Here is a 23,364-nt window from a genome sequence, read left to right on the forward strand (position 1 = left end):
AGGGGACGTTTTATCTGTAAATAAATTAGGGACTAGAATTTCCAGGCCTTACCAAGAGCCCCAAATGACAAGAAAATTAGGATGCACATCTTATACTTTTTGTTTCTGGCTGTAATAAGTAGATTTTTCCTGTTGAGCTGGCATGTTATTTCTAGTAGTGTTTAATACTTTCATTCTGGGACTTCCCTGGTGGCACAATGCTTAAGAATCCACCTGCCAATGCAGGGGACGCTGGTTCGAGCCCTGGTCTGGGAAGATCCCACATGCTGAGGAGCAACTAAGCCCGTGTGCCACAACTACTGAGCCTGCGCTCTAAAGCCTTGGAGCCATAACTACTGAGCCCATGTGCCACAACTACCGAAGCCCGTGCACCTAGAGCCCATGCTCCGCAACAAGAGCAGCCACCACAATGAGAAGCACACACACCGCAACTAAGTAGTCCCCACTCACCACAACTAGAGAAAGCTTGCACGCGGCAACGAAGACCCAATGCAGCCAAAAATAAATAAATAAATAAATATCCTGCATGCTGCAACTAAGACCTGGTGCAGGCAAAATAAATAAATAATAAAATAAATGTAAAAAAAAAAACTTTCATCCTGTCATGGGCACTTTTGCATTCCATGTATTATTATTTCTGATTTTAATAACTGTATTTATTTATGTTTCAATAAGCAAGAATTCGTAGAAAATATAAAAGGCACAGAAGAATGTGTCATGCAAAGTTAGTTATCCTCTCATGTCTTACCTCAAATATGCAGGTCCATTCCTGTTATGTTCATGGATACCAATTTCTTTTGTATTTTCCAAAGATAGATGATAATATATGCATATACTCATTATTATTATTATTATTTATTTTTATTTTTTGGTACGCAGGCCTCTCACTGTTGTGGCTTCTCCCGTTGCGGAGCACAGGCTCCGGATGCGCAGGCTCAGCGGCCATGGCTCACGGGCCCAGCCGTTCCGCAGCATGTGGGATCTTCTCGGACTGGGGCACGAACCCATGTCCCCTGCATCAGCAGATGGACTCTCAACCACTGCACCACCAGGGAAGCCCCCTCATTATTTTTTTAAATTGGTAATACAACTATACACACTTTCTGCACCTTGAGATTTTCTCATGTTAGCACAAATAAAAGTTTCCCTTTCCATTTCAGTGACTGTAGAGTATTCCTTTGTAAGTGTGTCTCAGGATTTACTTCACAAGTATGTGACAGAGAGACTTGAAAGTTGTTTCCAATCTTCTGGAATTACAACAATCCTTCAACAAATATACTACTACACAAGCCATTTTCAACTTGGGTAAATAAATCTGTAAGATAAATTCCTAAATGTGGACTTCTGTATCAGCAGTATTTGCATTTAAATTTTTGGTATATATTTGCATCAGTTTGCACTCTCCCTAGCAAATATCAGAGACTGCCAACTTCCTGGAACTCTTGCTAGCTGGTGCCCTGTCCAAACTGTACTTCCTGGCCCATCTGAGAGGTGACACAGGTACCTCCTAATTTTACCTTGTACATCATTTATAATCAGTAAAGTTGAACACATTTATTCTCTTGGTATATTTTCGCACATTTAAAATATTTTGTTTGTTGCTCTTTCCTCACTGATTTATAAGGGCTCCTTATAACTTAATGAATTGATCTCCATGACTGTATCATAGATTGCGACTGTTCTTCCTCTTACCATTTGGTTTTTTGCTCTTCTTAACACTTTTCTATAATTAATCATATCCTCCAACTTGTTTTCCATTTCTTTAACTTAACTAATTCTCAAAATTGTTCGTTCTTTTTGCATTTCAGGCCCTGGTAATCACTTTGGTAATTCTCTGGTAATCAGTTTTTATTTTTAAACTCCTCTTCAACAAAACTGTCATGACAACATATTTTAAAAATGAACTACAGTGTTACACTATTAAAACATAAGAAGCCTTTCAAGATATACTTAATAGGGATTCTCAGTCCTTTTCATAGCATAACTGAGAAATTTCACTCCCAGACCAAAAAATTTACGATTCCCAGGTAGTACTGCAACTAATGCCATGCTAGCCACATCAAGGACCTCTGAAACATTTATGGACTTAATATTTTTAGTTATTTCAATGGCTTCCTTTAGTTTTTTTATCTCTTTATTTAACTCTTCAGCTTGCTTTTTAAATCCTTCTGTAAGTAGTTCTTCTTGCACCTGTAAAAAGGAGAATCCCTTTTGAAAATAGCCCAAATCAAGATTTTGTATCAAACAACTACAGCAGATAAGTACGTGTGTCTATTTCTATAATACCTTAGATGCTTTTTGACATTTGTCTAATATTTGCAAATGTTTGGACCTGGGTAGTGAGAGCATCCAGGGTTTAGAGCTTCCCAAGTTCCCTCAACACCATCTCCCTGGGCACAGAAAAGATGGGCCTAGGTCAGACCTGAAAACTACCCCAGGACTGTGTTCCAGCCCTAATAATGCACTTTGGGAGGGAATGTAGGTGAATTCTAAATATTTGTCAGTTTCATTGAGGTAGGATGACCACACATATGGCACAAAAATGGCATTGCTGACTCTCTTTAGGACACTGTCTATCAAACTCCAGGTTGAGACAAAGAACGCATTTACTGTAGGTATTTAAAATGAATCAGGCAGACCTGGAAATGAATGCAGCAAATTTTAGAGCTTTCAGAATCCAGTATTTCATACCAGGCACAATCTGATACTTTCAAGAGCAGATGGAACTATTCCAGGTCTCTGATGGTTGTACCAAAATTTCTAAGGACTCTAGGACTGAGGTGCTATTCACTTGGGGGCAAATGCGAGCCTATAATCACCACAAACAGCAGTCCAGGAGCCTGGGTCATGTTATTTGTATGCTCCAAACCCTAACACTACAGAAGGTGCTGAGTCTTACAGAGGTAAGTCTTCAGCGCGATCCACATCTCTTTGATGTTACAGAGAATCATATGTCTTTGGATTTCCCTCTGGGATCTGACTTAAGGTCAAATTTCTGTTCTTTTATTCCTGAGAGGCTAGCATTTTGTCCATCAGGCCCTGCCCAGGCCCATCCAGACTTACCTTCTGCTTGTGGTTCAGCATTGTTTCCTGCTCTCCTAGAAGGTTTTCTCTTTCCCTATTCATCTTCTCTTCCAGTTGGGTCATGTTTTCCTCGAAGCTTCTCTCTTGTGCCGCCATTTTTTTCTCCTCTTCATTCTGTTTCTCTCTTAGCAGCTGCTGTTCCCTCTCAGCTGCATGCTTCTTGGCACACTCAACTGTTTCACAAGAGTTTTAAAGAGGGAAGAATATAACAGTTATGCTGAGCTGTCACCTCCTTAGCTCAGAGATAAAATGACTTTAAAATGGTGGGAAGGAATCTGAATATTCCTACTATCACATCAGAAAGCATGCTTTAGCGTGTGATGCAAAGGCACTGATTGGATGTACATGCAACCCAAACTCCCCTGGTTATTTCCAGATGTAGCAGAGAGGCTCCACAGAAGGAGAGGAAGCTCCCGTGTGAGGAAGTGTTTGTTTCCACACCTGCCAAAGGGAAGCACAAGAGCCACCTTTCCCTTTGTGAGCTCAGCCCTCCTCTGTACCTGCCAAGGCCTTGTCCACATCAGTGAAGGCTTTGTCTGCCTGCAGGATGGCTTCCTCTACTCCTGCCTGGGACTGCAGGAAGCTCTGGAGGACCTCATTTGCCTGAGGACACAACAAGGAGCAAAGACTTGTCAGGCGGCAAAAGATGTAGTGTCTTGCTGAGGAAATTATTGTTCAGTAAACCTACAGATTGGACCCTTTAACTTCTCCATCCTTTGTAGGATCCCAAAATGGTTACAGACGCCAGAATTATGTGCAATTCTACAAACACCCACCCTCCATTGTGTGCAACTCCTATATCTGCACATTGTTTTTCTTCTGACTAATGCTCATCTACTCTTTCTTTATTACGATTTCATTTATGGATACTTCAACTTGTAGCTTCTATCGCCTCTTCCAGGAAGCTTTCCTAAGCTTTATTCTGAGTTTTGAATGACTGCCAAGACCTTACATTTGCCCTATCAGCCCTACCACTTGACGACTGTGTGATCTTAGGCAACTTAGTAAATCTTCCACACCTCATATTTCTCAGTTTTATAGTGAGGATGACAGCAGTACCTAATCCATTTTTTGGGGGGAACTAAATTGATTATCTTGGCAATATGGTAGAGCAGAAAGATCCTGAGCTCTCCTCCCCTCACAGGCACACTGAAGTCACAACTATCTGCAGAACAACCATTGGTGAAAAAGACAGAACCTATCAGAAAAGATCTCCTAAAACTGAAGATATAAAGAAGGAACCACAGTGAGATGGGTAGGAGAGGTGGAGTCTCAATATCGTCAAATTCCATACCCCCGGGTGGGTTGTTCACAATCAAGAGAAAGATTACAACCTCAGAGGTTCTCCCAGAGAAGTGAGAGGTCCGAGCTCCACGCTGGGCGCCGCAGCCAGGGATCCAGCACCAGGAAGACAATCCTCCAGAGCCTTTGGCTCTGAAAGCCAATGGGGCTAACTTTCAGGCGTCCCAGAGGGCTGTGGGAAATAAAGTCTTAACCCTCAGAGGGTGCACTCTAAATCTCACATGTTCCGGGACCCAGAGAAGAGGCAGTAATTTGATAGGAGCTTGCGTCAGACCTACCTGCTGACCCTGGAGAGTCTCCTAGAGAGGCAGAAGGCAACTGCCGCTCACCCCAGAGACATAGACACTGGCAGCAGCCATTTTTGGGAGCTCCTTCTACCACATGGACATTGGTGCTGGCATTCGCCATTTTGGAATATTTCCCCTAGCTTATTAGCCCCAAGACCCAGCCCTGCTCTGGTCCAGTGGTCTGCAGGCGCCAGTGCTGGGATGCTTCAGGCTAAGCAACTAACTGGGCATGGACAGAGCCGCACCCACCAGCAGACCTCCTGAGCCCACCGTCGCCTCTGGACATGGCCTTGCCCACCAGAGGGCCAGGGACCTGGTCCCACTCACCAGGCCACAGGCACTAGACCTGAAACCCCCAGGGCCCTTTAGCCAGAGACCCTGGGACCCAGCTCTACACACCAGGAGGAAGATACCAGTTGCAATAAAACCTCAGTTTCAGTCTGCAGGGCCAGCCCACCCACTAGCAGGCTATATCCTGCCTTGGGACCAGCTGGGCTCAGGCCTGGACCAACATGAGGCCAACAGAAGCTTCAAGACACCCCAGATCCAGCAGCCCAACTGGCTGTACCCAACTGTGATCCAACACATGCTCTGGGACTCCTGGGCCCTGCAACCGGACTCCAGGATCTGGCTCTGTCCTCCAGAAAGCTGGCACTAGCCCTAGGACCTGGCCTCACCCACCAGTGCACAGGCAACAGTCCTGGGGTCTCCTGGACACTTACTCTGCTCACCAGAAATGCAGCACTAGACCCAGAGCCCCCCGGGGTTCCACAGTCAGCCTCCTTGTGACCAGCAGCCTCTGCACAAAGCAGGACCTGGCAACCAAATGAACCAAAAAGACCCTCTGACTCCAATCTTCTGTTCTTTCCCACTCCCATTACCCCTCACCTTAACTCCTTTCCTGGGAACCAGTTTATAGTCCTGTTCAAACTTGCTCCTTGCTTCTAAGTAGAGACTGTGTCCTCCAGGGACAAAGAAAGTTCCTCCTGAAATACTTGTCATCAAGGATTCTGAAAGCTTCTTAAGCTCAGCCTGACAATGTTTGACAGAGGCCTCTTCATTTTGGATCATGAAAACGTCCTTCTTTTTCTCCATGATGTCCTGTCAGGGAAATATGGGGAAATCCAATAGAAAGAAGCTGTTAGAGGGAAGGTCCAACTGTGATCCTCTTGGAAGAAGTAGTCTGACAGCATCAGGTACATGAGACACAGAATAACAGATGTGGAGTCAGGAGTCTGGTTTTAGTTCCAGTTCTGACAAACTCTTTGTGTGATTTGTATGAAGTCCCTTAAATCCCCTGGGCTCGGTCTCAACATGTGTGCAATGATGCGGTTGGCAGAGGCAAACTACTACTTCTAACAGTAGTAGCACTAATAGTGATCCATCCATCAACAATGAAATAATGAAAGTACAATTATGAATGGAAGTAGGGTTTCCTCTTCAAACTTGGGTGCTATGGATAAAAATATGTACATAGCAAATCAACTTCCTACTAATGAATTAAATATACACTGAACAGAGTTTTGAACTCTTTTTGAATTCTTGTTTCATTGAGGATTTGAGTGTGTGAAATTATAGCAACAGAAATTTTTTTGCTTGTACTTCTAAATTACAATTGAGCTGGTTTTACTCTGTATGTACTAAGAGATCTTTGTAAATTATAGGATGGTCAAGGGAGACTGAAAGTCAAACTTTCAGTGAAGGTGCCAATGGTAAGCAGAATTATGATCTCCAAGAGTTCTCTCTGCTGGTGTCCACACTCCGCAGAGTTCCTAGACTTCTGAAGATGATGAACAATTATTCTGTGTTTAGACTACATTACATGGAACAGGTTGACTTTAAGAAATGGAGATTACCTAGGTGGGCCTTACCTAATCACAAGCCCCTTAAAAGATGTTTTCTCCAGTTGGTGGCAGAAGAGGTAGTCGGAGAGATTAGAAACAAAAGAAGGAAACCGTGCACCACTGCTGGGTTGAAGATGGAGGGGGGTTCCCCAGAGCGTCCATGTGAGTACCAAGCCCACTTGAACCTTGTTTTCAGCTATGGTACACGGAGCAGAACACCCATAGACCCTGGGCTGGTATCTGACCTGAAGAACTATAAGCTAATAGATGTGTGTTGTTTCAAGCTGCTAAGTACAGTGTAATTTGTTTTGCCACAACAGAAACTAAAAGCCCAACTTTTAGAAAAGAGATGGACTGTAGCCTGTAGAGCCCTATCACTCACTAGAATCTAAACTCCTTATATGATGAGAAGCACATGAACCATGGTGTCAAAGGGGGGAGTCTAGGTATCATTCCAGAAGAAAGGAATCAGGAAGGATATATTCCAGAGCGCATTACCACCAGCTTCTTCTGGAATGTCTGCTTGTCATCCTTGAAGGAGCGCCCCAAGAAGATTGCAATGGCTTCCGTCTCACAGGCTGCGTGCACCTCCAGAAGCTCCTGGAGCGTGTCCGTGGGGAGCCTCAGTCGCTGGGCCATCTGCTCACTGTAGTGGTCGGCTGCCTTCTGCACGGCCGCTGAGTTCTCACGCTCGGCCAGAGTTATCACTGCGTTCTCCAAACAAGGAACTCCTCCACTGTTGATGGCATCTATGTAGGCCACCACCAGAGTCCCCAACCCTGATTGAGACATGATATTTATGAAATGGAGAGAGAATTCTCACCTGTTTTAATAGCTTTAGAGATTAGCATTCTAAAAATCACTAAAATTTTATTGAATTTGAAGTTTTCTTTTCTTCTATCTATTCTTCTCCTCATTTTCTTCATTCTTGTAGCCTCCTCCTTTTTGTTCTATGAATCCACTTCTTTATAATAACATTACTGTGTCTCCTATTCACTCTACCTTTTATGGTTCTCAAATTCATCCCATTACAATATTAGCCAGATGATTTCAAACGATATGCTCAAGGGTCTCCCAGAACACTTTTCCCATTTTTATAAAATAAACCTGTAAGTAAATTACATTACTTGTGGGCACTATTTGTAAATGAAAATGTCACCAAGAATTTCAGGGCAGTGACACAAACATTAAACCAAGCAGGGCCCATCTCAGCACATTACACTGTGACTGTCCAGGTTTCATGTCCGTGAAGCCAGCCCTGTACATAAGATTGTATTTACATTTGTTTCTCAGACTCTCAATGAGCTTACATGGATTCATGGACTACTATTCATTTTCCGATTCATGTAAATTCACAAAATATCTTGCATATCCTCACTCGAAACACTTATCCCGTCAGACACCTCATCACCGTGAAGATTTCAATCTTTAAATTTTACATCATTAGTGTAATACTTTCATGAGATTTGGTAGCCTTACATAGGCCTCTTTTAATGAAGAAACATGCATTTACATGTGTTGCATGAACATACATCTTTCCAAGTTACACAGAGAAGAAATCACAATTGCTGACAAACCCAGAGTGCAATCACAACTTCATCACACACACTGAACCACAGAGAGACATGCTGTAGCAAAGGAGACTCACCTGCCCCTGTGACAGTGATTCTTTCTCTTAGGGTCTTGGGTTTTGCATGGGTAAAGATATATGAGCAGAAATGGTTTGATTGCTTCTGGAAATTCTCATCCAGTTGGTTATCTGGCACTTCCTCAATATGGAGTAATAATGTTTTGTCACTTGTAGGCCGGTCAAAGACAAAGCACTTTCTTTTTGGAAAAAACTTCCTGATACACTCTCTGGGCATGTTGGAATTTTGGATTTGGGGATTCTTGCCTGCAGGAGTGGAAAGAGAGCAATCACTGAAGGAACAGCTTTCAGGTGAGGGGGCTGAGGACTTTCATTTCTGTGGATCTTTGCATCACTGTAACTACTGTGCCTGTGTATCTCCTATTATTGAATCACGCAAATCAACCTTATGCTAATCTATTCAGGACATGGAAAGTCCCCCGCCTCCCGCTTTATTTTTGTACAGAGCTAAGAGTGAAGGAAGTACTTCTGAGGAGGAAGGGGAGGAATCCATTCCAAGTGAAGAAACGACATTATTTTCCTTACCCTTCCGTGGCGTGCGGTGGATCAACTATTTATTAGATGTTTCTTGAATGATAGACTAATCCAAGAAATTGTCATAAATATTTTTCTGACATTATAGTCCCCATGTCAGAAATGGCATGTAATGTAATGTAATGTCAGTAATGTAATGGTAGACATAAAGATCTGTATGATATTGCTGAGAAAATAACCCGTGGAAGAAAAATGATACTCAGGACAGTAAAGAGAAGATTTATATATCAGAGTAAAAACGTACACATACTATAAATATGTTTGGAGATTACTTTGGCATACACCATCTCACGGTAAGGTTAGCCTAAATGAAACTAGGAGACCTCATCCATCCTCTGCGTCATTTTACATTGGACGTGGCTATCATACAAAGGGATTCTGGGCATATATCAGTAGTTCAACAAATATTTCTTGAAACAATGAATAAATGATTAAATTTAAAAATGAATATTGCTTCTAGGTACCACCCATTATCCTCTCTGCTAAAATAATCTGAGTAACTAATTTGTTATATTAACATGACATATACGGTGTTAGGTTCTAGAATGAAGAGTGTGATACTATGAGGAAGAACATATTATGGGTCTGACAGTCTTACTGGAAGGTCATGGCAATGCTTTTTTTTCTGAACTCTTTATTGTATAAATAGCCTATCTATCAATATGAAGGATGTAGCTACGTATGCTGGTAAGATACACTGTGTTAAAGGTATTTCAAAAATTAGTTCTTTTGTTTATCTTGTGATTCTGTGTTTCCAATTTGATGGATTATATTTCTCAAATAGGAAAGGAGAAGCACTTAGACTTAATATGTAATATAAGTATGTGAGCCTTTTTTTCCCATGGTGTCCATTTTTCTAAAATCATTTGGTCTAATATTGGATTATAAATGTCCTCTGTGAGCTTAAGCTCTGGTCACTGGGGTTTTCCCAGTAACAATAGTGACTGAAGCCACACCCACCAGTCATTCACCAAGCACCATTAGCATGGCCTCAATCCAACCCCAAATCAAGAGTGACATCAAGTGCTGAATGTCAGAGCTCTGTTGATCCCATCTCCTACTGAACCTTCCCCCACCCTGGCCCTACTCTGATACCTGGAATCAACTTCAAGGCATTCTCCAAGTACTCATCTTCAGTGATGGGGTATCCATCTAACTCCAGCTCCAGCATGAAATCCCGTACAGCCCAAACAAAGTCTGGAAAGAAACTCACAAACTCGGCTGAGTTTTGTACTTCATCAGAGCTGGCAGAAGATGTTATCCTGATTAGCTCTGTTAGTTCAGTCACGTAGCTGGGATCTTAGCTAAGGAACGAGAAGTGCCCTCCAACACAATTTCCAGATCTCAACCCCAAACAAGTTTTATCAACATTCCCTTTTGCTCCATTTTCCCTTCTCATCAGCCATGAGAAAGGAGCCATGGGAAAGAAGAAACAGTGTCAGTTGCTATTCCCATAAACTCAATGAAACATGGTGCTTCAGTTCCTGGAAGGATACTGCAGCTGCTCCAGGGCCTGGTGGTTGATGGTGTTCATGCTGTTGTAGACAAGGATGCTGCTCAGAAGCACGGCCAGGGCAAAGATCCACGAGTCATTCTTGGAGTCACCCTAGAAAGTACATTGCATCAGGGGACTGAGGACACCCCTCCTCATTCTCTCATTCAGTTGTTCATTTACTATAACAGCTGTCCTGTAACTCAATAGTAAGGCAAATAACATAAATTTTCAAGACAGTGCTAAATGCAAATCTTTCTGGTGTTGACACTGACACCTCTCAGGGCCTCGGTTTCATTAGCTGTTAACAGAAGGGAGCGACGTGAAATGTGTCAACTGTTTAATACAGTGCCTGGAACACAGAAGTTATGCAGTAATAAGTGGGCCATGATTCCTTTGCACTTTTTTTCTTGATCATGGGCTATATTAGGGACTAGTGCTATTCAACTAAATTCATCATCTATTCTTTGTGCATTTAGAAAACAGCAGATGCTGCATCTGCTTGTGTAGATATAGAGTTTCATATGAGAGTCCCTGCCCTAGAGAGATGGAGGGGCAGATATACCTGGGAACATTTAAATACATTCCAGATGATAAACCGCCAGGCATGGAACCAAGTATTATAATGTAAAAGACAAAGGGGCAATTCCAAAAAAAAACAGAAAAAGTACTCTGTGTATTCAGAGCAAGAAGTGAATATGTCTGACAGTGATACGATGGTATTAAGACAAAAATTGCTGGGCTTTAAAGATTTGACAGAATGTGGATTTGTGGAGCTATAGGGATCACGCAGGTAGAAGTACCCACCGAAGCCGATCACAACTGCCAGAAAGTGTGGTCATATAGAGGTATTATGAGGTTACTTTATTTGACTGAAGTAGTGGTTACCCATGTAATAGATGATGAGGCTGAAAATGTGATTCAGGACAAGTCATGAGTGACTTTGGAATAGATTATATATGCTACCAAAATACACTACATGTAGTAAGGACAGCAAGTAGTTCCGCTCTATCAGTTTGCAATTTGGCGTGCTTTAGTTCCCTGACAAATGCAGTTAGATAACAAGAAGAAGACTATACAAACTAAAATCTAGTAGGAATCAGTAGACCATCTTGGGCTGACACTGAGGTGATTATTGAATATTTTAAATCTGGATTTTAAAATTCACAATTTCTTGATGCATGCCCCAACCCTTGCCTGCAGTGATGAAAGCCAAAGATTCACTGCTACTACTTTAATTTAGACGCAGATTAATATAAATAAGGAGAAAAGACTGATTGCAAGTGACACTGTGAAGACAAAATACCTACTATTATCCCATTTACATTTTTATGGTGGGTCTAGCTCATGTTTTTATAGAATTCATTGAAGGATTCATCTTCAGAGCCCCGAAACTCAGAATAAAATGTTCCTGGTATAGTGGAAGCTTTTCTGGAGATTTTAAAAATAGTTTATTCACTGAAAACATATTTTCATGATTCCTACCTCTAACCCCATATACCTTAACCTGTAGAGCCAGTGGACTCCATGGATTATAGCTTCTACCAGGATGTCTTCCTGAACCTGAACAGCTGGGGTAAGGTCTCACTTTTTTTGTCCATGGCTCCCTGTACTGATAAGACTGCATATTTCTTACCTTCCCAACTCAGCTCTGGGCCCATACCTCACTCACTGTGATAGAAAAGCCCTGGAATTCAGATGCCCAATAAATATTTGTTAACTTGTATCTTTCACCCCACTGTTAAAAATAAGGCGATCTATCCCCAATAACGAAAGTATTGATCTTATTAAGGAATAAATTCAAGGTAAGAGATTTTAGCCTCATTATTCTTAATTGGATTTGCAGTTTATAGGAACATGTTATAAAAGTTGAATTGAGGTGGGAAATTGAGGCGTCAGTGGAGTATCAAGAGCTTACTGGACTCCCCGCCTTACCTTTTCCACATCACCCAGGCCCTCGGTGTCCAGAAGGACCAGGGTGTGGCTCTCCTTGGAGGGGTGGGGCACACACCACATCCAGATGCCCTTAGTTTCAGACCTCACTGTGGAGCCCAGACGGAAGCCTGCAAAGAAAGAGGAGAAAGCAGTACAGAGTAAGAGCAGATAGTCCAGGCTGCCAAGCAGTTACTTTGGGTAAACTTGTCGGAAGGTGAGTGCCTGTCTCAGAGGAAGGTGCTTCCATTTCAACAAGGACAGAAAATCCAACCTCTGTACACATTCAGAACCTTCTCAAGAAGCACTTTGTGTCCCCTATTCACCTCCTAATATTAATGGCTCAAACTGTGTCACATTCCAGAAATAATGTTAGCTCTATTAACCTTTCTGTATTTATCTGCCACTGAAGAGCTCCCTTCTCCCCAACATTCTGATGGACTTTTGCCAGTGAGAGGTACCAGCAGGAGATCAGAAGTCAGCCTCCTGTTCCCCTGGCTTCCACCCTGGTGAGCCACAGTGTCCCAGTGTCTCTGTTCCTCTACTTTGGTCACATGTCCTTTCATTTAGCTCCAACCGGTAACTCTGGTCTCTGCCACATTCTGGAATCTACACATTGCCTCTTCACGCTACAGGAGTTATAAAGGCTACCTGGCCATTGTTCCTGCCACTCTCTGGCTACTCTGTACCTTCATTGGTTCCCTCTGGCCTGCTGGTGCCCTTGTAATTGTCCCTGCATTAAACATCTTCAGTTATCCTTTAAATGGATTATCTGTGTCCTTTCGGGACGTGGACTGATAGATCAGCTTTTTTAGTTTCTTTTCCTCCACTTCCTCCTTGTATTTTCCTCATTTCTGTTCTCGTCTTCAAAAAAGGATGAATTCTTTGTTCACTGACTCACGTGGTGATATAATAGAAGGGAAAGCAGAAAAGACCTGTGAGAACTGCTTGCTTTTCTTTCCAAAGGCTTAAGCCCACAGGGGAAGAGGATATGAGGTATATGCCTTGGAAGCTGCAGGTAATGGATCTTGTCCAACAGTCCAAGATTTTGACCATATGCCATATGCCAATGCTCCCTTCAACTGAGAATGGAAATGGATATGATGAAATACCTAGGGGAGCATTGTTCAGCACGGCTCAGGCCCCTCAACTGCCACATCCTGTGCGTTCTGCTCAGAGAGGGTATAAGACCTGAGATGATCTGCACTCTTCTACATCGTGATGGGATTTGACTGCTTGCTGATTAATACAGAAAAATCTGAACTTTCCCAGGTAGAAAAGGCAAGGTGTAACTGGAGCTCATCAGTGCAAGTTATGTGAGGTGAAGAACAGGCAAGAAGTCGTCACAAGGAGAAAGAGTAGTGACTTGGTTCTGCTCGCCGACTTTGGGTGCTAACTTTGCTTGTTTTTGTTCTTCCTGTAATATGACTGGGGTGGTGAGTCACAATTCAGGTGTTTTAAAACAAAACTAGGTTAGGTATTTCCTCAGTAAGGGAAATCACCTCCTTGTTACCTGATGTAATCTCAAGTAGAAAAACAAGAATGTTATTGAAACCCCTTGTATGTATCTTTTTCTTAGAGTTCTCCAATCTTTAATCCCTCCAAAAATGACCCATTTATTAATTTAGACTGTCAAGGAAAAGTGTCCTCCCTGATTGGTGATCAAGTTCCTCTCAAAGAAAGACAAACATAAAATGTTTTGTTTGAAGCCAATAAGAGATTGCAAAGCAAAAAAAGAGAGAGGGAGAAAGAAAGAAAAAAGAGAGATGGAGGAGAGAGAGATACAGAGACAGAGATAGTTTGAGGGAGAGAGACAATGAGATATTCCCAAGGATCCTTAGAGTTTAGTGGACTGAGGTTCTACCCACTAATTGTGCTGAGCCGCCGGGCCACAGCGGAAGGCATTAAGAAAGAAATGGTGTGTGGTCTTCTTAGAACTGCCCAACAGGACATAGACGGATTGTCCTAAAAATCAACAAGAAACAAGTCAGGCAACTTGGTAGGAAAAAAAAACCCTTTTGAAATAGGAAATGCAAATAGCAAATATGTGATAAGGTGCTTAAGCTTATCTGTAGTGAGGCAAATAACATGCAACTACACAGACACCAGATCACCAAAAGTTAAAAAGTGTTTTTACCAAAATGTTGTAAGGATGTGGATAATTCTAAATTACTGCTAATAAGCATATAAACTGACAAAAAGCATAAAAGGCTTTAAATGTTTGATAAAGCTTAAAAGGTTTAAAAAGCTTAAAAGGTTTGATATTATCTAGAAAGGCTGAAGACATAAATACTTCTTGATTCAGCAATTCCACTTCTGGGTATAACATAAGGAAGTTAGTGTACACGCGCACCAGGATATAGATGGAAGAATAATCATGAGAACACCACTTGTTGTTCATCAGCAACAAATGGATGAATAAATTGTGGTATCCTCTGTCAGTTGCAAAGTACAAGCGAGTGAAAATAATTGCAGACACATATGACAAGCTAGATGAACCTCATAAACTTCTTATTGAGAATATGAAGCAAGATCCCAATGAATATCAGAATGAAGTTCCCTCTATAAATATTAAGGTATTTTTAAGAAATGTTTACATAGATTGTAAAACCATGTTTAAATAGGAAGAGCGAAAGAATGCACCATGAAAATCAAAACATTGGTGAGCTCTAGGGAGGGTGTGAGAGGGTGTGATTTGTGCTTTGGAGTGTTGGTGATGTTTTATTTTTTGATCTGGGCGGTGATTGAACAGATGATCGCTTTTATCAACTTTATTATATGTATATATATTTTTATGCACTCTTCCATATGTTTTAGAGCTCACGTATTACAAAAGACTAGTTAGACAAAGAGAAGGGGTATCGTTTATCAAAGTTTTGCTGTGAAATTAAGCCAAAAAGAATGCATGAGATATGGGATATAGGGATTTTACTGTCTGTTCTTCCTTCCATCCCTTTTTAAAAATAAGACATGTTGAACAATATTTGTGTGCTGCTTGGAATGACTCTGGTTTAAAGCCAAAGTGAGGAAGGAGAAAGGAAGGGAATAACTGTTGAAGATGAGCCCCTGAGCAGATGGCAATGGATCAGAACGAATGAGGTGGCTGTTTCCATGGGGTTGGGGACACTTGATTACTGGACAAAAGAGTGAACACTGTGGGGAGATGGGTTTGAAGTTATAAATTTGGTGGTGAGAATCTGAAGTTTTCTTCAGTGGGAGGGGTTAGGCTCTTTCTTAACATGACATTAGAGGAGGATGATCCACAGCCTGTGTTACCACTGCTTCCAAGAAAATGGTCTTGAACAACACTAAACGACACTCACCGTGGTTCTGCCCTGCCAGGCGGTTCATCAGGAAGGATTTTCCCGTCCGATACAGCCCTACAATGGCCACCACCACCACAGGCTGAGAAATCTGGTCAAGAATCTTCAGTGCTTTTGGATTTACTGTCAGCTGATTGTTCTGGTTTTCCACCAGACGGATGGGGTCCATTATGGTGGATCCAGACGCCATGGGAAGCTGTAACCCAGAGGAATGACTCAGTAAAACACAAGATCCACAAGTTATCTCTCACGATGCACATCAGGCTTCTGCATTTGGAACTTATATATCAATTTCCTATGTTTTGTGTGCTTCTAAAAGGTAAGTATTTAGCCTAGTGTGCCAAGGTCTGTACAGATACATTATGTACATCGTCTTATTGGTCCTTACATGAACCCTAAAGCAACCTTATCCATGTGACGCATACAGTGAATAGAATGAGAGAACAAAGCATTGATGATGGAGCCATGAGAACACTAACATTTTGGGGGTACGCAGAGGCAGAATGGAACATGAAGGAGATGAGGAGTGACCAGAGACGATTTCTGGAGTTCCAGAATGATTTGGTCACTCGTTAACTGCACAAACATTTATTGAGAACCTACCATGTGCTGGAGATTGTTTTAGGGGATCAGTATCAAACAGTGAACAAAATGGGTACAAATCCCTGCTTCATGGAGATCTAATCTAGTGGAGAAGACAGATAATATATAGAAAGTGGAAAAGCAAAATACATGTATGTATATTAGAGGATGGTAAATGATCAGAAGGAAATGAGAGGGAATGGTGTTTAGAGTGTTGGGGGTTGAATTCACATAGAGTTGAATCAGGGAAATACTTGCCAACAAAGGAAAAATGAATGTGATTGGTGACCTTGATGAGGATAGATGCACTGAATCGGTGGGAACAGGCTGGAAGAGGAGTTACTGTGAGGGAAAGGAGACACAAAGAATGCAGCTCGCCCTCAAACACAACAGGACAGACCTTAAAGGTACCTAACAAAGTTGTGCATGCAAGAATGAGTTTATTAACTGAAATTACAGGACATTTCTTATTACTTAAGCTGACAGGGAAGCAAGGCAAGCAACCAGGGTGTTTTAAGGTCTGCCTACATATTTTCCAGTCTCACATCTGGGCCAGGCTCTACTTTAAATGATTTCATCACAATGATTGGGTGTTTCATGATCTCAAGAGACAGACAGCAGTCAGAGAGTTTTAACTGTCCGTTTATTTTCTCAGACAATACTAAGCAACATCCACGTGTTCCCATACTTTACTAGCTGTGTGATGAATGGAAAGATTAATTTCTCTGTGCCTCAGATTTCTCTTCTGTAAAATGGTAACCCTAAAAGTAAAAGTCAGTGTGTCATTAGGGTCATTCGGAGGGTTAAATATCTCATAGTGCTTACAATGCTCTTAAAATTATGCTGGTACGTAGTAAGTTCTATATAAGTATTGTTTTAAAATTAAGTGTCTCTGAAGACAGAGAGGGTAATTTCTGAATGAAAGTGGAGGATTAACTTTGGCCTGAAACAGTGACACTTCCCTCCCTGGTTGCAAGCAAGTGGGAGGACACAGCCCATGAGGAAGATGAGCAGGTAGGGGAGGACCAGTGATAACAGCTGAGAAGTGATAACATGGATGGAGGGAGAGACAGGCTGGAGGAACTCAGAGCTGCCCTGGGATGTCCAAGTACAGGTTCTGGAGTCCGGCTGCCAGGGTTCAAACCGGAGGGTTTAAGTCACTTATTGTCTGTTGAGACCTTGAAAAAGGAAGTTACCTCCATAGCCTGCATTTTCTTATCAGTTTATAGGTAAAGCAACAATTCTTGCCTGATTCATTACTGTATAGCTGGTAACAGATAGGCTATCAATTATGAAAAAAGAATTTTCCTGGATTCATGTACTATTTCAATAATCAGCAATTAGGCATTGCGTTATAAAGTGTCAATGAATTCTGTAAGCTGCAAATTGCCAAGAAATATAAGGTACTGTATCTAAAATCTTTTTATTAGAAAAAACATGAATTTATTTAACAGCCTTCCTCTGTACAATTTCTTTTCTTTTTCTATAGTGGATTGGGAGCAGAGATGGGGAGTAAAACATGACCTTTTACAACTGTGTTATGTGTTAATTAATAAAGGGAAACCTGGGGAATTCTCTGGCGGTCCAGTGGTTGAGACTCCGAGCTCTCACTGAGGAGGGCGCTGGTTCCATCCCTGGTCAGGGAACTAAGATCCCACAAGCTCGGGCTATGCCCCACCCATCCCCATCCCAAGGAAACCTCACTCACATGGAGTCAGCAGGCCAGAAGGGGGAGGTCTCATGCAGAACTACTGCCTGGAGGTCAGTTACAGGAAGAATTGTCAATTACAGACACCAGGGGGAAAATCTTCCACCGGAAGGAGTCATCAGTGATAGTCCCCTATAGGAAAAGGTGTACATTACATCTCCTACAAGAATTGACTACCCGGCAACTCAGTCAATGAGAATCTGTCATCACCCTGAACTCTGACTTTTTACAAACCAACCTTCCCAGCCCCTTCCTTTTCTCTATAAAATAATGTTCTTCTTTGTTGGACTTGCCTATGGCTTTTTCTATAGTTTGCTTGTCCCAAGTTGCAATTCCTCTGCTATTCCCGAATAAACTCACTTTTGCTGGTAAAATAACTTTTATTTTTAAGCTGAATAGCTATAAGCAAGAGAAATTGTAGAGCTTATTTCTGAGATTGAATATTGATAAAGCTTTGTGTAAGTCAATGAGTCTACAAAGATTCTTTTTTAATTCAAAGTATACTGAGGTACCAAAACCAGAAGCTTTTAACTTCAAAACTAAAAAGTGGAAAAGAACAGTGCTACTAGATGGCAGAGGCAATCAACAGTTTCCAAAGGTTACTGTTCAGGAGAATTATCTAAAGTGATAGTTAACATACCCCAATCCCTGTATTTTCAGCAAGTACCAGAAATTATTCTGATGCGATTAATGTTTGGGCCACACATGAAAAACAATGTATGATAAACAAACATGATTAGACCTTAACAGTTATTAATCGGTTTTTTTTAGTGAGAGTGAGATTGAATTATTCCGTATAATACAGTTCTGTAGTATTCGGATAATCAAATGTTAAGACAAAAATAATGCAGGGTCAGTTTAGGATTTAAATTGTCTCTACGTCAAGTACCATCTTTTCCCTGTTTCTCCAGTGCCCAGCGAGGCGCAGTCAGGATGTGTCCGAGGAGGGGAGGAGGGGCTAGAGGAAGGGACCGCACTCAGCCCCCCTGCAAGGGGCCGGGGGTTTGGGCCTTCAATTCTGAAAAGTATTTCAGCCCCCTTTCCTCAGAAGATATAGCATGCACTCCTCCCTCTCCCATGCAGGGCTTTTTGCTGCAGCCCTGCGTAGATGCTCGAGGAGGAGCTGCGCATCCCGGCGACACGCCTGGCAGCCGCCCCGGATCCAAAAGGAGACGCTGAGCTGCCCAAGCAACGCGCCCACGGGGGCGCACGCCCACCGGGGCGCACACGCTCCGCGCGACGCTGGCCTCCGCGGCCTCCCCTCCTGCAGTGTGGAACCTGCGCTGGGGGATTTATTGCTGTTATTTAATGGAAATGTGCTTGGAAGGTAAAGTTTAGCAGCAAACTTACGTGGCGCGGTTGCGGCCGGGGTCAAGTTAGCTGCTCCGGCTCGCCCCTGGGGTTCCTCCTGCGTCTGGCTCCTCTGGAAACCGACTCTTATTTAGAAGCTGAAAAGCCAGCCGATTATCAAAAGCCATTCCGTTATGGGTTGGGTTTATGAGAAACAGTATCGAAAGCGAAAGGACATAAGGACACGGCTTTTTTTTCTTTCTTCCTTTAATGGAAGCAGGAACCCGAATGAAGTCGGGGAAAGACAGGGAGACAGGGATTCCTCCACACCTGGCTGGGTAAACCCAACTTTGTCCCTTCTCCACAGGTGGCTTAGGTGTCCTTGACCCCATGGTGAACGTGGTCCAAATAATGGTAGGATGAAAGAGTTCAACAGACTGTCTCTCAGGGGCGTCTTTGTGAGAGAAGAGGTTTCTTTATTAATTTTTCTTCACTTGAAAAATGTTTCATTTGTTCATTTCCTTTCTCTTTCCTTTTTAAAAAAGTGTTGTTTTTTTTTAACCGCGGTGATTTTTTTTCCTTAGCAAGAAAATTACGTGTGTGTATAAAGTCCATGATTTTATAGCCCAGACATATTCACTATTATTTTGTTACAGTTCTTTTTTTTTCTTTTCCTTTCTTTTACTAGGGTGCATCCAGATTTGGGGGTTGGGGGTTGGGGGGAGGACTGTTTATAATTTGAGGGTGGATGCAAATTTGGGGGTTGAGAGTTGATTCAGATTCCTTCCATCCTGTTCTGTATCCTTTAAGGCATTGTACTTACCTACAACTTAAAAACTTGACTGCTGCTGTTAAGGAACCAGGCTCTTTTGCTCGAGGAGCTGCAAGCCAAAACACTGAGACGCTGAGGTTTGCAACAGGGAAAAATTTTATTTGTGAGGCAACCCAGTGAAGAGGCAGGAGAACAAGTCTCAGGTCTGCCTCCCAGAAGGAGAGGTGTTTGGAATACTTAGGGGACAAAGAAGCAAGGTGGTCTTAGACCTTGGGGAAAGGTGATCGGAGGTAGGTGAAAGGCGAGGTAATTGGAGTTCTGTGCAGGCTTATCTGAGTTGCATGCTTCTTCATGGGACGCCTGTGCAAATTCAGGGAGATTTGGTTTGAAATAGGTTGGAGAATTTGGGGCTGTGATGACAAAATTCACCTATGGGAAAAGCAAGTATATTCTGTGCAGACTCTGATCAGCCATGTTGGTTTCACCTTGTTTCAGCCAGTTTTGTTGTATTACAAGAGGAGGGATTTTTGATCTGTTCCCTTATCTGCTGTTCTGTAAGATGAGCTCAAGAATTTGTTAGTCACCAGTTTCTGTTACAGGTTTTTAACCCTATGGAGCAGGGTTTCACTACCACATGTATTTCAGACTGTAGTGAGGGGAAGGAAGGACAGGGAGAGTGTAGTCTCAAAGTTCTATGGCCAAGGCTCCCCAAGAGCAAGTGCTTTGACACATATTCCATATGCAGACTTATCTAGCTTCAAAAGCAGCTAGAAAAGTATAATAATCCTTAGCCAGATTGCCCTAAGCTTATTCTGTAAAGTAGAATGATACCACATTTGAAGGTGCAAAGCATGTTATAATTCTAAAAGTATATGCAACAATATTGGGGACAGATTTTTCTAGAATCTTGAGATGAAACTTGGCAGATTCAAGGCAAACCCAAGCTGGGAAAATTAGCGTGACCTCATAATTCCTGAGCCACCGAGATTGATTTAGGGGGAGATTGAGCACATGACCTAAGGCCAGATAAAGTTAATCCTTTTTCAGTTACCTGGATCCAAGAAATTTCTCTCTTTTTCTGTATCACTCTTGGTCTTCTTCTGACTCTCTTGATCTCATGTCTTCTGTTTTCATTAACTTTTTGTTGTTGTCAATGAGGGTATAAAGACGTGTTTCAAGATGAAGACTGTAAGCCCACTTAGGTATGTTTGGCTCTGAAACATGATATATATTATTACTTACGAAGGGGTAGAATATATTTGGAGTCTCACTTCCAGCTTCCATGGTTGTAATTGCTTCAGGAAAAATCCAATAATATTGGAAAAGAAAGAATGATTAAAATGGGTTCCTAAACTGAAGGCAGTCACTGAGACTTGATTTAACTGAAATGAAGTGTTTTTCAGTTTCTATTAATTTAACTCCAGAAAAAGTGGTCTAGCATCTTGTTTTAGAAATTGTGCTTATTTGTCACCTAGTGTACTAAGCTTTGGGTGTAGTGAAAATTCTGAGAGGAAGAGTCTCATTTTCACATCCTGCTACTCAGATGTTAGTGAAAGACCACAGCTGTGGATGGGCCAGAGTTCTAAGCAGCTCAGACAAAGGCCAAACATACAATAAACATGGAGTCAAGCAAAAAACAAAACAAACAAAAATACATACCAGTTAAAACTATGCATTATAATGAGATAAGACAAGGAACAGAACCAAAATCAGGGATAAACCTAATGTTGGAACAATCAGACAGGGCGTTTGAAATCACTATTATTATTATGTTGAAGGATCTAGTGGAAAGGTGAATAACACACATGAACATATGTAAAATTTTTTAAAGAATGGACACTATTAGTAGAGTTAAATGGAAATGCTATAAGACTAAAGCACAGTATCAGTGATTAAGACTTATTTTAATGGAATTAACAGAAAAGATGTGGACAAGTTGGTGGAAAGAATCAGAGAAACTGAGATAGATTGATAACAGTTAACCACATGGAAACACAGAAATCAAGAGAAAACAAATTATAACTGAGTGTTCAATAGCTGAAGACACCTCACAGGACAATGCCAAGAGGTTTATTGAGCACATAATTGAAAAAAATAAAGTAGAAGAAGTAAAGAAAGAGGCAGAAAAAATGTTTGAAGAGAAAATGTCCCAGAATTTTCCAAAATTAATAAAAGACAAAAAATGGCAGATCAAAAGCTCATAGAACCCTAAGGAAAACAAATATAAGATAAATATGACTATGCACCTCACAGACTAGCAATAAAAACCAAGCATAAAGAGAAAATCTTGAAACAACTGGTGAAACAATAGAAATATTACATACAGAGGAACAAAAACTACGATTGGAAACAAACATTGCTAGAAATTATATAAGCTAGGAGAAAGTGGAATAACATCTCTAAAGTATTGAATGAAAAAGTCCACCAGAATTATTTACACAGTCACAATGTTTTTAAAGTGAATGCAAGATAAAAACTTTTAAAGTATAGCTTTCGAACCCTTGTACCCTGTTGGTGGGAATGGGAATTGATGCAGCCACTATGGAAAACAGTATGAAAGTTCCTCAGAAGACTAAAAATATAACTACCATAGCAAGGGAGTTCTCTTGGGCCTCATTATAAGAGCATTAAACTCATTCATGATTGTTCCGCATTCATGAACTAATCACTTCCCAAAGGCCTCACCTCCAAACACCAGCACATTGAGCATTAGGTTGTCAACGTATGAATTTTGGGGAGACATACACATTTAGATGGTAGTAGAAAAGTTCTCTAGGGAAACCAAAAGACAACAGGGAGACAAAACCAAAAACAGCAAGGAAATTTTAGTTCCTGACACCACACCCACAACAAGTGGTAAACACAACCTAACCTCTAGACAGATAATGTAAAACCTCACACTAAAGGCATATTTACCTTAGTTCCTTTAAACCTATTAAATCACGACAGCTTTCAAGAAAAAATTATGAGGCAAAAAACATAGTCTAAAGAGACGAATCAAGTATCAGAACCAGGCTCAGACATGGCAGAAATTTTGGAATTGTCAGACAGGAAATTTAAAATAACTATGATTAACATGTTAAGGGGTCTAATGGAAAAAGGGGATAATGAAATGAAAGAACAAATGAGTAATATAAGGAGAGAAATGGAAACTCTTAGAATCATAAGGAAATACTGGAAACCAAAAACATGATGACATAATGAACAATGATTTTGATAGGTTCATCAATAGACTGGACATGGTTGGGAAGGACTCTGAGTTTGGAGGTGTGTCAGTAGAAACTTCTCAAATTGAAAAGCACATCGTATTCAAATTGCAGAAAATCAAAGACAAAGAGGAAATCTTGAAAGGAGCCAGAGGAGCCAGAGGGATAGAATGCCTTACTCATAGAGGCACTAGGTAAGAATTACGTCAGACTTTTCAGACTTTTCTTCTTGCTTGAAAGCATACAAGCAAGAGGAGAATGGAGTGAAATATTTAAAATCTTGAAAGAAAAAGCAACAACAAATTAGAGTTCTGTATCTACTGAAATTATTCTTCAAAATGAAGGAGAAATAAATACTGC

At 41.4% G+C, this 23,364-nt stretch overlaps 1 protein-coding gene across 2 annotated transcripts; it reads right to left on the bottom strand.

The window, feature by feature from the left end:
• Positions 1-478: 478 nt before the first annotated feature.
• On the bottom strand, positions 479-19,235 carry LOC116764652 (guanylate-binding protein 4-like). Of its 2 annotated transcripts, XM_032653446.1 has the most exons (12): positions 19,087-19,235; positions 17,737-17,868; positions 15,447-15,642; positions 12,127-12,254; positions 10,196-10,305; positions 9,795-9,991; positions 8,166-8,411; positions 7,016-7,296; positions 5,562-5,774; positions 3,585-3,687; positions 3,064-3,257; positions 479-2,190 (listed from the first exon to the last, which is right to left on the bottom strand). In XM_032653446.1, the coding sequence occupies exons 3-12, from the start codon at positions 15,634-15,636 to the stop codon at positions 1,951-1,953; spliced, it is 1,902 nt and encodes a 633-aa protein (XP_032509337.1). In that variant the 5' UTR covers positions 15,637-15,642; positions 17,737-17,868; positions 19,087-19,235; the 3' UTR covers positions 479-1,950. The 2 variants fall into 2 exon arrangements, with proteins under 2 accessions (XP_032509337.1, XP_032509343.1); XM_032653452.1 differs by lacking the exon at positions 17,737-17,868 and having other exon boundaries at positions 19,087-19,227.
• Between the last annotated feature and the right edge of the window lie 4,129 nt (positions 19,236-23,364).

Source organism: Phocoena sinus, chromosome 1 (genome assembly GCF_008692025.1).
Source record: "Phocoena sinus isolate mPhoSin1 chromosome 1, mPhoSin1.pri, whole genome shotgun sequence".
In the NCBI taxonomy this organism is placed as follows: Eukaryota; Metazoa; Chordata; class Mammalia; order Artiodactyla; family Phocoenidae; genus Phocoena; species Phocoena sinus.

Bases quoted from the DNA above. Each gene is read 5' to 3' on its own strand.
- LOC116764652 (XM_032653446.1), bottom strand. From the start codon at position 15,636: ATGGCGTCTGGATCCACCATAATGGACCCCATCCGTCTGGTGGAAAAC. The intron at 12,255-15,446 runs GTGAGTGTCGTT...CTTTCTTTGCAG, and splicing joins CCTGGCAGGGCAGAACCACG to GCTTCCGTCTGGGCTCCACA. The intron at 3,258-3,584 runs GTACAGAGGAGG...CTTGTGAAACAG, and splicing joins TGTGGACAAGGCCTTGGCAG to TTGAGTGTGCCAAGAAGCAT.